This window comes from Porites lutea, chromosome 4 (assembly GCF_958299795.1).
Source record: "Porites lutea chromosome 4, jaPorLute2.1, whole genome shotgun sequence".
In the NCBI taxonomy this organism is placed as follows: domain Eukaryota; kingdom Metazoa; phylum Cnidaria; class Anthozoa; order Scleractinia; family Poritidae; genus Porites; species Porites lutea.
Window position 1 is genome coordinate 5,771,222 of NC_133204.1, and position 13,716 is coordinate 5,784,937.

Genomic DNA, 13,716 nt, shown 5'->3' on the forward strand with positions numbered 1-13,716 from the left:
TCAGATACGCCACCGAAATGCTAGCCTGTTCCAAGCGTTCAGATAGTGGAGAGCGGTGCGAAGTAAAGAAAGCGATGAAAAGTAGAGGGGAACTGGGGAGAGAGGTGAGGGAACCCTGCCTCACCTCTCCCCCTCCCTCACTTTTATTTTTTCGCGCTCCTTTTTACTTCGCACCGCTCCCCACTATCTGAACGCCTGGAACAGGCTACCGAAATGCCTTGACTGAGATTGCGTGGGAAGACGCCGTACAGGGACTAGTTGGGACTAGGCGGCAATGTATACAGTAGCGTCATAGAAAAAAAGGGAATTGTTGCAGGGATTGTTGTTTATCGGCAACGTGTTTTACAAACAGTGACATCTCTTAGTTTCACTAGTATTTCGAAGGCACGACCTCCTGAAAATCGCAAATTTTAATCCCCAGCAAGAAGCCAGAGTTTCGCTATGGAAAAAATTAGTTCCCCGAGAGAGTGGCGGAATTGGAGTCTAGGTCTAGGTCACAACTAAAAAGCGCTTGGCCTAACGTGCGTACGGAGTCAAAGTAGCCGAGAAATAAATAACGCAACCATAAGTGGGTTTAGAACCTTCCTTAAAATTAACAACTCTGGAGAACAATTTCTTTTAGGGTTAACTCTTTTTGACCCTATTTACGACTAACGGTTAAAATTTGTCAATTTTTACGGCTATCGACTAAATTTTTGGTCGTTTTACGCCTATCGGTTAACCCCATTGAGACCCTCATACATTCTATTCCGTATTCAGGAAAATTCGCAAACTTAATTTATTATTATTATCGTTATCATTATCATCATTATAATTAGTATATTTCTTCAAAAAACGACATCAAACTTTTGCGTGTGCGGGTTTTGCAAAAACTGTTTTACTCATTTTGGTATAGGTCGCGCTTTTTAGAGATGAAGTACAGGGACGGCACAACAGGGTTTTGAAAGTTGAGAGGGGGTGGGGCTACACAATCAGATGACTTTCCTGTTAAATGAAGGGCAAAATGACGTTAAACGATAAGGAAATTCGAGAGCTTAAATTAAAACACTTTAATCAGCGGTCGTTGTATAGTAGGGTACGGTCCAACTTATAGTACAATGAAACTGAGTTGATACCCTCGCAGTGCATATCACAACAAGGGGTAATTAGTAATTAATCCCATTGAGTTTTTTTAAAATAAGATGTGCCTCAGGAAAAAGTAAGCAACAGTTTTGCCTCAAAATCAGTTGTTAACGGCTCCGAGGAGGCACAGAGAGGTTAAATTTAAATTGTTTGCGGCCAGACTCACAGAAACCTCTCCCTCTAAGGCTTTGTAATTTCATCATATGTCTTTAAAAGTTCATCAGTAATTCAGAAAGAAAATACAAAAGAAATTAATGTTTAATGTGTGTCTTCATATCTGATAAAGACACGGCTAAACTTTACGTCCAATTTTTTAGACCAAAATAATCCCAAATCTAAATATTAATGTATTTCAGAGATTTTTAAGCCGTTCAAAAAACTCGTAGCGGTGTATTATCATGTGCAAAAACTCTGGGCTTCAACTTGAGTTTCATACATAAATATGCATCTTCGGCAAAGACGTCCATCATAACATATTCCCGGTTTTCACTCACGTGAGAAAGCTGAGAAATATAAATGGAAACCGTTTAATACAGAAAGTCTAGAATCTGGGAAATGAAAGAAGATAAATATACAAAAAGCCTTGCCAAGAATCAGATCTATGCAATTGTTCATATGCGAGATATTCGGAAAAACGTTTTAGTCAAATTTATTATTCTCACTGAGTAATTAATTAACGCATCGTGAAACGACCAGTAAAATACTCCGCCGTCCTTTGGGACACATCAATGCACTGATAAATAGAATACACCACGTGGCTTTGATTTCACTGTGTCACAGCGCCGACCGCCGAGACGACTTATCAAGGTTCGCCCCACCCTCCTCCCCTGATGTTGGTTGACAACTCCTCGCATCTCGTGATCTATTCTTGCTGTCTACTTCTTTCCACAACAATCCGCGGATCTCTCTCCCATAACTTAGTTTCGCGATGTGTTAACCTTATTCAGACTGGGGGGGGAGGCATTTCGAACCCCCCCTCCGGCAAAATCGTGATAACTCCTACACCGAAAGAGCTATGACGTTCAAATTTTCTGACTTTTCCTAAAATTTATCAAGGAACATTTTGATATAATTACCATGTCCATGTGATTAATCATGTTGCCATGGCAACCAGTTTCTGACACATAGGTTTTGGAAAATTTAAAAAATGGTGATTTTTCTGTTTTAAGATCGCGTTTTTACACTTATAGTGCTTTTTGTTGTTAAAATGGTCTTTGCTTGGGACTAGTTTTTGAATTACATCAAAATGTTTCAACATCGAATATTTGGGGCGGAGGGGTGGTGTAAAATTTGTCACTTTTTTGCTTTGACAAATATACTGCTCTATTTTCCAAATAACACTTCCAAAGTCATTTGTTTGGGTAATAAACATTAGTTTGATACTTCTTTTATACATTCTGAGCTTTTTCCCCTTTGAAAGTTGCTTTAAATTATAATTTTAACATAAAAACGGAAATCCAAGATGGCGGATCCAAGATGGCGGATCCAAGATGGTGGACAACCATTTCAAATTTTAAATTTTATTGCTTCCTAATGCTTTTTCTCGCTGTACAAGTGTTTCCTCGTTACTAGTTCATAAGAAAGGATAACAAAGAGATGACTTTACCAATATTATTGATATTTTACGTATCTGAGTGGAAAAATAATAAGAAGCATTGAAAAATCGGAATATGACGTCACTGTGACGTCATCATTGGGCGTGGCAAGTCAAAACTGGGTGTGGGGCTTCTTTGTACGGAGATGATCATTGTGTGTAAATTTCATGACCCTAGCATTATTGGTTCCAGAGATACAGAGGGGGGTCCGAGGAGCCCCCCCCCCCAGTCACAGATTGACCAAAAAAGCCCAGTCTGAATAGGGTTAAGTGATAGACAGTGAGGATATAGTACAAAGCTTTGTATGGAGACGCCATGTTTGTGTCCCTTTCAGGGGCACAAATATGGCCGCCGGAAACCAACAGAAACAATTGTTTTTGAGTTTTCCTACTTATTCGTGAATTCTTCGCTTGAGGAACTCATAAAGATTAAAGTAATATTCATTCTAAGACAAGGAATGTTTAGATAGCAAAATCTCCAAAAATCGGTAATGTTTTAACCCACATAAGAGCTTTCCCGTCCGCCAGCTAAATGCCGCGTCGCGCAAAAGCCTGGAAATTCAAGCGTCCTGTATCGCAAAACAAAGAACCCTTTTGAACCGAAAATTTTTCTGTGTAAAGGTTTTAAGGTGCTCTAGTATCACATGAAAGTAGAAACTCAGAAGAAGCGATAGTTTCTTAGTTTGAATTTTGGTGACGTCATGTGAAAACCAAGAATTAGGGAGCTTATAAGCAACTACGACGACGACCACACGACAACTTAAAAAAAAAAAAACCAATAGATTTAATGATCAAAACAACAGCTCTGCACGTACATATCGCTTTTTAGTACATTTCTTTGACGTCCACTGCACGACTACGACGTGAAACGCTCCTTGTTTGACGTTTTATGGAGACGTGGACATACGACGACGAAGTTTCCTTCCTCTTTTTGAACCTGAATAAAATCCTAAAGAATTCGACTCTAGGAAAAGTCGCCTGCATTTGACATACTGAGCGGGTCCAAATAGACGCGGTTAAGTTTGAAATGACGCATTACCAAATTCTTTTTTTTACCGACGTTTTCACTGCCGTCGTCGTCTTCCTTGCCTAAGGTCGCCGCTATTAGCTGTTAAAGTCGGGTATCCCAAGTCCCGTCTAATTTCACGCTAGTGTCTGTTTTAGGAGCTGCAAAAGAATAAATCATATAGGTTAGTGATATTAACCCACAAACCCTTAAACTAGAGCCCGGTTCTTTTAGACCAGATAATATAAGATTATTTAACCCGTGTTACTTAAGAAAAGCTGACTAAACTGTTAAACAAGGCCCATTCGAATCATTTTTTGTTTGGTTAAATCAGTGCTCATTAAGACTAGCTACCACAAAATATTTCAGGGATGAAAAAAAAAAAAGATATATCTACGAATATGGGGTCAAATGAGACCCGGCGTGTTCCTATTTCATATTTATTTCAAACAAAACACAAATGAAACACATGAAATAATAATAGAAAATGGTTTACACCACCCCAGTATCAGGGCTGGTTACCAAGTGAGCGGCCGCTAAGCTACACTGACTAAGTGCTGGTACTGTAAAAGAGCCGGTTCACTTGAGTGTTGCTGTAAAACCTTAGAGATTGTGATGTTTCCCTAGCTTGAAAAAGATAGCAAAACGAAGAGAGTTCGAGTTACCGTGGTTCTACGGTATTAACTATTTGCAAAACGTTTTCACAACTTAGAAAGAAAAAAAAACGTTTGGCCGGCATTCTCAGTGTAGCTGTTAATGAAGCATTCATTAAAAAAGGAAAAAAAAAATGCTCACCATAATTATTGAAGGAAAGTTGATTCAACTTGTTTTATTCCTTAACTTCATTGCATAAGGAAATGTTTTTTCATCTATTTTATTTTAAGAAAAGTGCATTCACTCACCATTTCTCTTGCAATTTGTTTGTGGCGCTTGGAACAACATAAGAGCCAACACACCGATAACGGCGAGAGAGCCTGGTACGAATGAAAAGAGGTGACGTACATAATTTCCACACTCTTCGCAGTCTGTAGAGTTGCTACAAATCAAATGATGAAATAATTAAAACAAGAAAGAGTATCAATTATATATAAACGATAATAAAATAAATAGAGGATATTACATGGCCGCGCGGAGATACGAAATTTCTCTTGGAGTGTTGAAAAATATTTCACGAGTGAGCGCAGCGAACGAGTAAAATATTTTTTCAACACGAGAAGAGAGTATTCGTATCTCCAAGCGGCCATGTAATGTTCTATTTCTATTATATACACCAATGAAATACGAAGCCATTTCACTTTAATAGTTTTTTGGTGTGAAAGGCGCGATTTATTATGTAGCCATAGCAAAGGTGATATTTTCACATGTGAAGATAACATGTTATCTTCACACATGTGAAATATCAAGTTTGAAATCGTGCGAAAGTTCACCTGGTATTTCATTGGTGTTTATGTAATAAATAAAATGTATAAATAAGTAAATAAATAGATATTAAATAAATAGTATAGATAAATAACATTTAGGTACATCAACCGTTCTCTCAGAAAGTTAATGTGCTAGAGCTTGCTAGCCTCAAGGAAATAGCGTTGAATAACCGGGTGAGTCAAGCGAAATTATTAAGCCACATAAGAAGTCTCCGATTTCGTCATCCAGAGTTGCTGTATCAGTCAAAACTACGAGGGATATATTGACAAAAAATTCTAGGAAATGTAAAGGTATCTTACTGACGGTATAATTTGAATTAATGCATCAGCTGCAGGTAGCTACCAATTAAAGTTAGCCTTCTGAGAAAGCCGAAATGCAGAACGTTTTTGAGCATATGTTGGAAGTTCACACGAGAAATCCACTTCTAATGCTCTAACATTTTAAAATATACAACATTTTAAATTTGATTTAAATACGATAAAACCTATTCCTACCTTCCTTGAGGAAAGAATTTTTGGATTGCTAGGTACATAGTTCCTGCCACGGCCCTCGACATCAAGCCCATGACTGCAAAAACAACTCCGCATGTGCTCTAAGAATAAGAAGAGTATAGTTAAAATGAGCTGAATAAAATGCATCATTCCAGACGCCTATAGCTATCATTATCTTTAATAAAAAAATAACCTAATTTGAAACTGGTCCGAAGGCTAACACTTAATTATATATTTTGCCGATTCCGAGGTGCCGATCGGACAGAAGTATATATATTGTCATGAGAAACGACGTCATCTTGTTTTAGTAATTTTTTAATTCATCTTTTCTTTGTTTGTTTTTTCACTAGTTTCTTTCCTTTTTCCTTTTTTTAGATTTATTTATTAAACATAGCACTGATAACAAAAGTATCAGCGGAACTTAATATAGTATCCTGAAATTGTTACTCTCTGACGTCATGGGTCAATTATGTGATTCAAAGCGCTAAAAGATAGTAAGACTTTTGGTGACAAATAATGATAATAACAATAATAATAATAATAATAATAATAATGATGATGATGATGAACGGTTCATTGGTAAATGACACGTAATCCAGATGTAGCCATGACAACGCTCTCTGTTGTTGATTTTTTCCCCTGCCTAAGATCATTTTCAATATGCGTCTTGTTGCCACACCTGACAAAGGTTTATTAGCGAAGAAAGAGTTGCTTAATCCTGTCACCATGATATTTAGATCGAGTAAACGCCGAAGATTCAATTCCCAGGATAGAAAAACTTCTTATTAACAAGCTTTCAATTCCATCACGGAATCTTTATCAAGTGCCCTCTGTTAAGTCATGACCATGACTGGAGTTAGTCGTTTTGTCACCTGATTTCTACTGCGGATCACGCGGTAAAACGTCCCGGTAGATCGGGGGGAGCGAACAGGCGTCCCTCTTCAATTTTGGAGCCCGTAAAAATACTCAATGGCCTCCCTGTCACTTCTTTTAATAAAACATTTTATCTTCTCTATCGACAAAGCTTCTGCTAAGAAAAAAAAAAAAGACCAAAAATGGAAATGGACAACGTTAGAGGAAAAATCCTTATAAAAGCCCGAAAGGAATATTCCTCGTCGAAGGCACGAGAGCAGAAACTCCATACTGATGACTTGTTGTTACCCAGAACTAGGTATAGTACTTCTAATTGGCTGAAGCAACCAATGAGGGGCACTAGCCAGTTCTGGGCTCGTCATAACGGAATTTCTGCGCTCGTTTCGCGGGGAAACCAATAGTGGAGTCGCGAAATGTCGGCTGTTTTCAAAGGCTATTCCTTTTCCTTTAAAGAATTAAGAATTTTTGAAGTTGAGAAAATTCACCTACCACACTTCAGTATTAATTTCAGCTAACTTTCTCAGTTCTTACTTTGCCGGTAATTTGACTTACTGTATTGTCTCCAATAAGTTCTGCTGCAAAGTTCAGTGAATTTACGATCATAATGGAAAACCCAAATCCAAGCAAAACAACGGCTGGATATGTCATTACTTTAGTGTGCTCGGTGATAAAATAGAACCACACGCCAGCTCCAACCGCTAAAAGGGCAGCCATGATGAAAGACCACTGAAAGAATATAAAGCGAGATAGTGAAGTCAAACCTAAAAACAGCTATCTTCGCAAAAAAGCCGATAGTCGTTTAGTCTTTAAGCTTGGTGTAAAACCTTCGAATTTCCTTGTTCCTGCAGTGTCTTTCCTCCAGCAAAAAAACAAAAAATTGTTATGAAAATCGACGCACATTAAAAAGGTTATTACTGGAGATTACTTCTTTTCGTTTAAGGGTAGGAGTCTTATGAGGATATTATAGGTTATTAATTAAGAAGGGGAAGCATGACCATGGCCATTACCGGGGGACATGTAGTTGGGTTAATTTTGTCATGGAGTATGTGCCCCTAGCCTCCCAGAACCCCTCTTTCGGTCTATTCTGTGGCCAATCATACATCTCATCTTAGGCAAATATATTTTGGCGATCCCTACTTAGCCACTTTCTGGGCTTGTATTTACCTTGTAAAGCATCATCCTCAAATGAATTGGCACATTTGTAAAACTTAATGTGGTAAAAATCGTCCAATTTTTAAATTTTCTGACCCCAAAATCTATGGTAACTACTGTAAAAATGACACCCCATTATAGTTATTCATGTCGTGCAAATGCGACGCCATCAACGCACACATCCCCATTACCCTGTTACTAGGAACCCACCCCTCCTCCCCCACCCCCCCTGGGGGAATTAACCATTCATACGCTCATCGTCGAAAATGTTCATGATCCGCAGTTGATGTTTCCTGGACACATTTGTTACCTTGCTTCCCATTTTGACGATAATTTTCTTAGAAATGACTGAAGATGTTGCTCCACTGATCAACATTATAAGTGGAAGATAGGCAATGGCTCCCTAAAAAAAAACAACAAGAAAACGTTAATGGATCAGCAAGAGAATACAGTGTTTAACTAATTTTGATGTTAAAAAGGTTAATGACTCAAAAAAAAAAAGAATTGTTCGGCAATCCTTACTCCCATTTCACTCACTGAACCATTTCTGTCAATATTCTTTTTTTTTACTTATAGTTTTATTACTAAAAAGGTTCATTATTTTTTTGTGACAAATGCAATAAACTGATAAATCTATTTACCTTTTGAAACTGAACTCTGTGTACAAGAAACAGTGGCAGATAGTTGAAGCAAAAGTCCTGCAAAACTTTTGCACTGGAAAATATCGTGGCCACCTATGTAAACAAAACAGGAGTCGTTGTAGTGTGGTGCTAATGTTAATACAATTTTAATGATATTAACAGAAGAAAAAAAAAAAGACCCACCAAGTAAAGACGTGGATCTTTAAGCCATGCTCGCACTGTCTTGGGTGCAGCTGAGACGGAAACAGCAGATTCGGATTCAGCAGGGACAAATGAAGGCGACTCGTTATTCTTTATGGCTTCAGATGGAAGGCCATGATTTGTTGCCAGTGGGTTGGTAAAAGTCTCTTCCCCTCGGCTGGTTTTTTTGATCTGGTCTAGGTGAAACGATCTCGCCACAATTCTACCACATTCATAGCCTTCGTTGTCAGTTCCAAAAGACTCATCAATTACTTCGGTATAATCGTTTGGTATCTCTGTACAGCTAGTACCGTTAGAGTTGCTCGTTCCTGTAGGAGCTTTCGTTTCCTCTTCATTGCAAGTCGGCAAGTGCTCTTTTAACCCCACCAATTCATAAAATATACTCTTAAGAACGCTTATTTTACGCTCTTGGGGCATTTCCTTGACATTCTGCAACATTGTCGAATCATCAATCTGAGTTTTTGATGAAGATGAAATTGAAACATGAGCAACGGAGGCATTGGGAATAGCTTCTCTAACTGTATCTTCACCAAGAGGTAGTTCTTCATTAGCTTCATTCTTCTCCTTCTCATTCACCCCAAACATGGCGTTAATAAAGTGCCTTGCAAAACTTTTCTTCCTGGTATGATCTTCTATCTGCACCTCTGGTTCCCCCTTCGTCTTCAAACTGTCAATGAACCAATCGCGCATTCTTTCCTTGGTAAATAGCAGGTCTAAAGTATATAAATAAAATTTCTAAGTTTTAAATGGCAACGCAGCACCAATCTTAGCACGAAAAAATGACAAAATTGACGTTAAGGAATTAAACGAAACAACGATGATTTACTTTGAGCATAGCACTATTATAGATTATTGGGCAACGCCAATCGCAGTTAATTCCGTTATTGTTAAGTAACTTAAATACTTAGGTAGCTTTTACAGTATATTTAATTTAGTAAATGAATAACTTTGGGACAAACTGAGCAAAAGTCTTGAGAATTAAAGTTTAATATGGCGCATGAGAGAAAATTGAACTCTTAGCATTTCGACAACTTAAATTTCATTTTGTGATCTGCAAACCTATAGCCCGCAGATTTTTGGAAATGATTACCTAGCGAAATTTGCAGCCAAAAGGCAGTTTTGGTACTTTCGATAAGCCGCTTAGTCTGTAGCGAAGGAAAAGGAAAGAAGAAAAGGAAGAGTGAGGAGAAACGGGGGAAGAGTGAGAGAGAGAGAGGGAAAAAAACAAACAAACAAAAAAACAGCAATAGTTGCACTAACTTTTTTGTTTTTATAATGTTTTTTAAAAGAAATTAAAGTATTTGAACAATTGCATTTTGGAAATTAATTCACGGGTATAGCCAAAACCCTTCGCAGCGCATTTCAACGAATAACCCGTACGTTCTCGAGGAAGACATTAATTGCTAGTTCTGTTGTGTTTTTTTTTTAAGTGTACCTGTTGCCATGGTCATCGACTGTAGACTGGAGAATGGTGGAGTAAAAGATGACTTTTTCTAAAGAAGAAGTAATTGAAAAGAAAAGAATACAATTATTTGTTTAAGTAACAGGTGTTGGCTTAAAATAGATTTGAAGACACATGTTCGGATAGGTCTCATATGCCTATTGTTTCCGAATTCTAATTTGTGAAATGGGCTTAATTCAAGCATATTAACATCTAATAACTGCGGGCAAATTTCAGCCATTTAGACTTAGTTAATATATTTTGTGTGTAGAGTTGTGTTTAATCAGTGTAGTGTGCTTAACCTAGAGAAAAATGTAAGAAAGGGAAACACATCGTAAGTCGGTATGTAGTATTCACGAACCAAGCAAGTTCTGGCCAGGAGGAAATTTGTTCGTCTATCTTGTATTTTTCATCAGTGCCTTGAAATTGAGTTCCGTCGTCATTCGTTTATTCGTTCGTTAAGTCCTGAATCTGTTTTAATCGTCAATAACGCCTACTTCTTCTTGCTAGTATCAAGGTGTATATTAAGAGACAAAATATAATGCATTGAAGATAAGGAATTTTTCTTGAACCGCTTGGGGGGAAATTAAATGATTCACATGTCTGCACCTTCCATGTATTTTTTTTTTGTTTAGACACCAGATGCAAACAGGAATAGTGGATTGGCTTTCATGATAAAACAAAAACAATGTGAAAATTACCGTAGCATGGTCATCCGTGACGGTCTTATCAGTGATTGGCAGACTGTTGACAACTTTTTCAGAGGGCTCTTTGGTTCCACCGTGAAAAATAATCGTTGTGATAGTAAAACCTATTCCTACCATAATTATTGCCAAAACCTGGAAAAGAAGCAGACGAAGAACAAAAAACGAAATTATTTGTTTGCGCCTGCGGTCAGGAGTTCAACAAAAGTGATGTGCACTTTACCGTAAAGTCCATAGAGCTTTCTGGTGAAATTTGTTGATTAGCATTGTCTTGTCCCAAAACTGCCCAAGCCACAAGGTACGTAAGGGCACCACCCGAGAACTGAAAAGTTTGCCTTAGAATAAATGGAATAATTATGAGTTATCCCTCAAAACTTCAAATCCTGTAAAGCATATTTTTATAATTATTGTTTTGACTTTCTGTGGGCTTGTTGAGTAGCTTCTGACGAAAAGTATCATCAGCAGCCAAGTTACGCCACTTTTGCATGTGCAAAAAGCATTGCCCCCCAAAATGTCATTACTTCTGTAATATTTATGAAATTATTATCTGTAGAGGCCCGGGAGCGATATTTGCTACGGTGACTTAATGGGGAGGCTACGCCCTAGAGGGGTTCCTCATTCAGACTTCAGGCATTTTATGGCCAGGGGTAGGGGTTTCGGATCAATTTAGGCTCCTGAGAAACTGCCCACCTACTCCTCCCTTAAGTCAACATTAACACTTACTTCTCACTTAGGGCAAAATGTTGGGTTAGGGGATGGGTCGGTGGGCACTTTCTTAGAAACTTAAATTGATCCTGGGTTTCGCTAGTTGATGTATATCCAGGATAGGAAAATATATTGCTTTATTTAAAAGGGCAAGCTTTGACCAAGAAATTTGCAACCGATATTAAATTAGAAGGTTTACTGTTAATATTTATGTGAAATGGCATCATTGGAAGGTAAACCGAAGGGGTACCTTTTCTGGCAAAAATGGTATATCTAGGGTAAGGGGTTGGATCTTGAGGAGAACCTTTCCCCCACCCCCGTATGGATTACGGAGGTGATGCAACGAAACTAATGCCGGCTAAATTTAGCAGATAGAGTACCCAGCTAATCAAAATCAAAACATTTAAATGTAGTACATAGCATAATAAGTGCATAACTACAACTACAGCAAAATGCATAAGCATAATTTTGCTAAATGCTTGTTAAGCTGGCAAATCAGAATATACAAACCTCCATGCGTTCAGTTCAATGGCCTCTGCTTGATTCTTTGAAATTACTGGAATGATTGACAGGTGCCCGAGTTCTACTAAGCCGAAGCCAGTTGAGACAACTGTGCTTAGGGCAAGAATGTACATCATCAGCTGCCACTGTCCACCATCACTCTGACAAGGAAAACAAGGAGCAAAGTAGAGTGGCAAGAAGATCGTTATCATTGTCGTTCCTATGAAATGCCAAGACTTTTTTCTTCCGAGCTTCCGAGACAAAAATGGAATCTTGATTCGTTTTCCCAAGAACGCACAGAGAGGTTGCGCCAAAGCTTGAGAGATCTTTCCGTAAACCACTAACCACCCGGCGTTTGTTGCAGAAAGACCGAGAACGTTCATGAAGAAAACCAAACGAAATGAGAGAGTTTGACTTGTTATTTCACTCAGTATGCCTCCTATTCCACAGGAAAATCTTTGGAAAACCGGCGTTCGAGATTCTGAATTCGATTCTGCGGACCGTCGACAGCAGAGTTTGGGTATCTTCATATTTGAAATCTGAAAATAAAAAGTACACGAGAACGTTTTTAACACTGAGCTGCGACCTTTTTGATATGGAAGACAGAATGATGGTGGGAGTCGTAGATATCGATAGAGATTAAAAGAAATGCACACGGTAGGATAAAATTTATAGCTCCCTAAAGAAATAAAAAAGTAACTCAATTTATCAAAAGCATGGATTGCAGGCGGTCTCGATCGATGATGGCACAAAGGCACCACCTGTTGATATGGTTAAACGTATTGATATTATGAATACATGTATGTAACTTAACGTTTTTGAGTACAAGCGATTGACAACGTGTAAGCGGTAGTTTGTTTCCTTTGAAGATTATGCCATAGTTATCTATGGCCCTAATTAAAAGGCAAACTGAGCTAAATTGAAGAGTATCCTTTTTAGACTTAATCTTATGGACAAGTTAAAGCACTCACCTTAAGAAGCGCGCGTTAAGGGTTGTTTCATTACCAAAGTGTAGTTAAGCGTACAATGTATAGTATATATTGCTGGCATCATTACTAGACAATTAATTACGTATTATCCCACCTACGTGACAGACTAGCCCATCCGGAGGAAGTCATCGAGCGCCACTGCAGGTTTTTACGTTCTTTAATTTCATCACAAACACCATGTTGTATAAAAAGTCGATTGAATTTTTATTTTCTAGTTTTGGTCATGTAAAAGAGTGAGTTATTTACCTTTAAGGCACTTACAACGTCGGCTTCAGATGTAGAGTGACCAAGGATAAAACCAAATAATATTCACTCAACCAAACTAAAGACTAATTCATTCAAAACGCTTCCTTTATTTGCAAGAGAAGCGTTGGGAAGCTGATGATTCGAGAGGCTGAATTTGATTTCGTGGAACATTAAGAAAGAGATTACAATTTCAATATAAAACGTCCGCAAGCCTCGAATGTTTGCCATAGTCGGTCGCACAAGGAGTCAGTTTTGTTAGAAAAACTAGAAATGAAATTGCACACAGAAGGATTTCTTTATTCATCTCTCTAAAATTTAAGTGAATTTAATGAAAACAGACTGATTAACTTTTAATTGATGTCGCAAGAAACCGTTTGGCCATATAAGTGGCTACAGAAATTTTACTTTTAGCGGTAGAAAATAAATTGCCCTGTAGGGGGTCACAACTCTGGAGTTTTTACCTTCTCCATCGGCAAAAGACAGCCGTTTATTTCTTTAATTAAAAAAAAAAATTGATGCCTCCCTACTGTCGTCTAAAATATATCTCACGCGGAAATTATAGAGCACAAATCTCTGTAAGTACTGCATTGTGAAACAGTTATTAATTTGCGCACCGTGGATTAGAAAA

At 38.0% G+C, this 13,716-nt stretch overlaps 1 protein-coding gene across 1 annotated transcript; it reads right to left on the reverse strand.

Moving 5' to 3' along the window:
* Positions 1 to 7,898: 7,898 nt before the first annotated feature.
* On the reverse strand, positions 7,899 to 12,878 carry LOC140934073 (uncharacterized). The gene is made up of 8 exons (XM_073383756.1): positions 12,825 to 12,878; positions 11,863 to 12,392; positions 10,871 to 10,982; positions 10,645 to 10,782; positions 9,938 to 9,995; positions 8,485 to 9,215; positions 8,302 to 8,394; positions 7,899 to 8,063 (listed from the first exon to the last, which is right to left on the reverse strand). Exons 2-8 carry the CDS (start codon positions 12,381 to 12,383, stop codon positions 7,899 to 7,901), a joined length of 1,818 nt encoding a protein of 605 aa, XP_073239857.1. The 5' UTR covers positions 12,384 to 12,392; positions 12,825 to 12,878.
* Between the last annotated feature and the right edge of the window lie 838 nt (positions 12,879 to 13,716).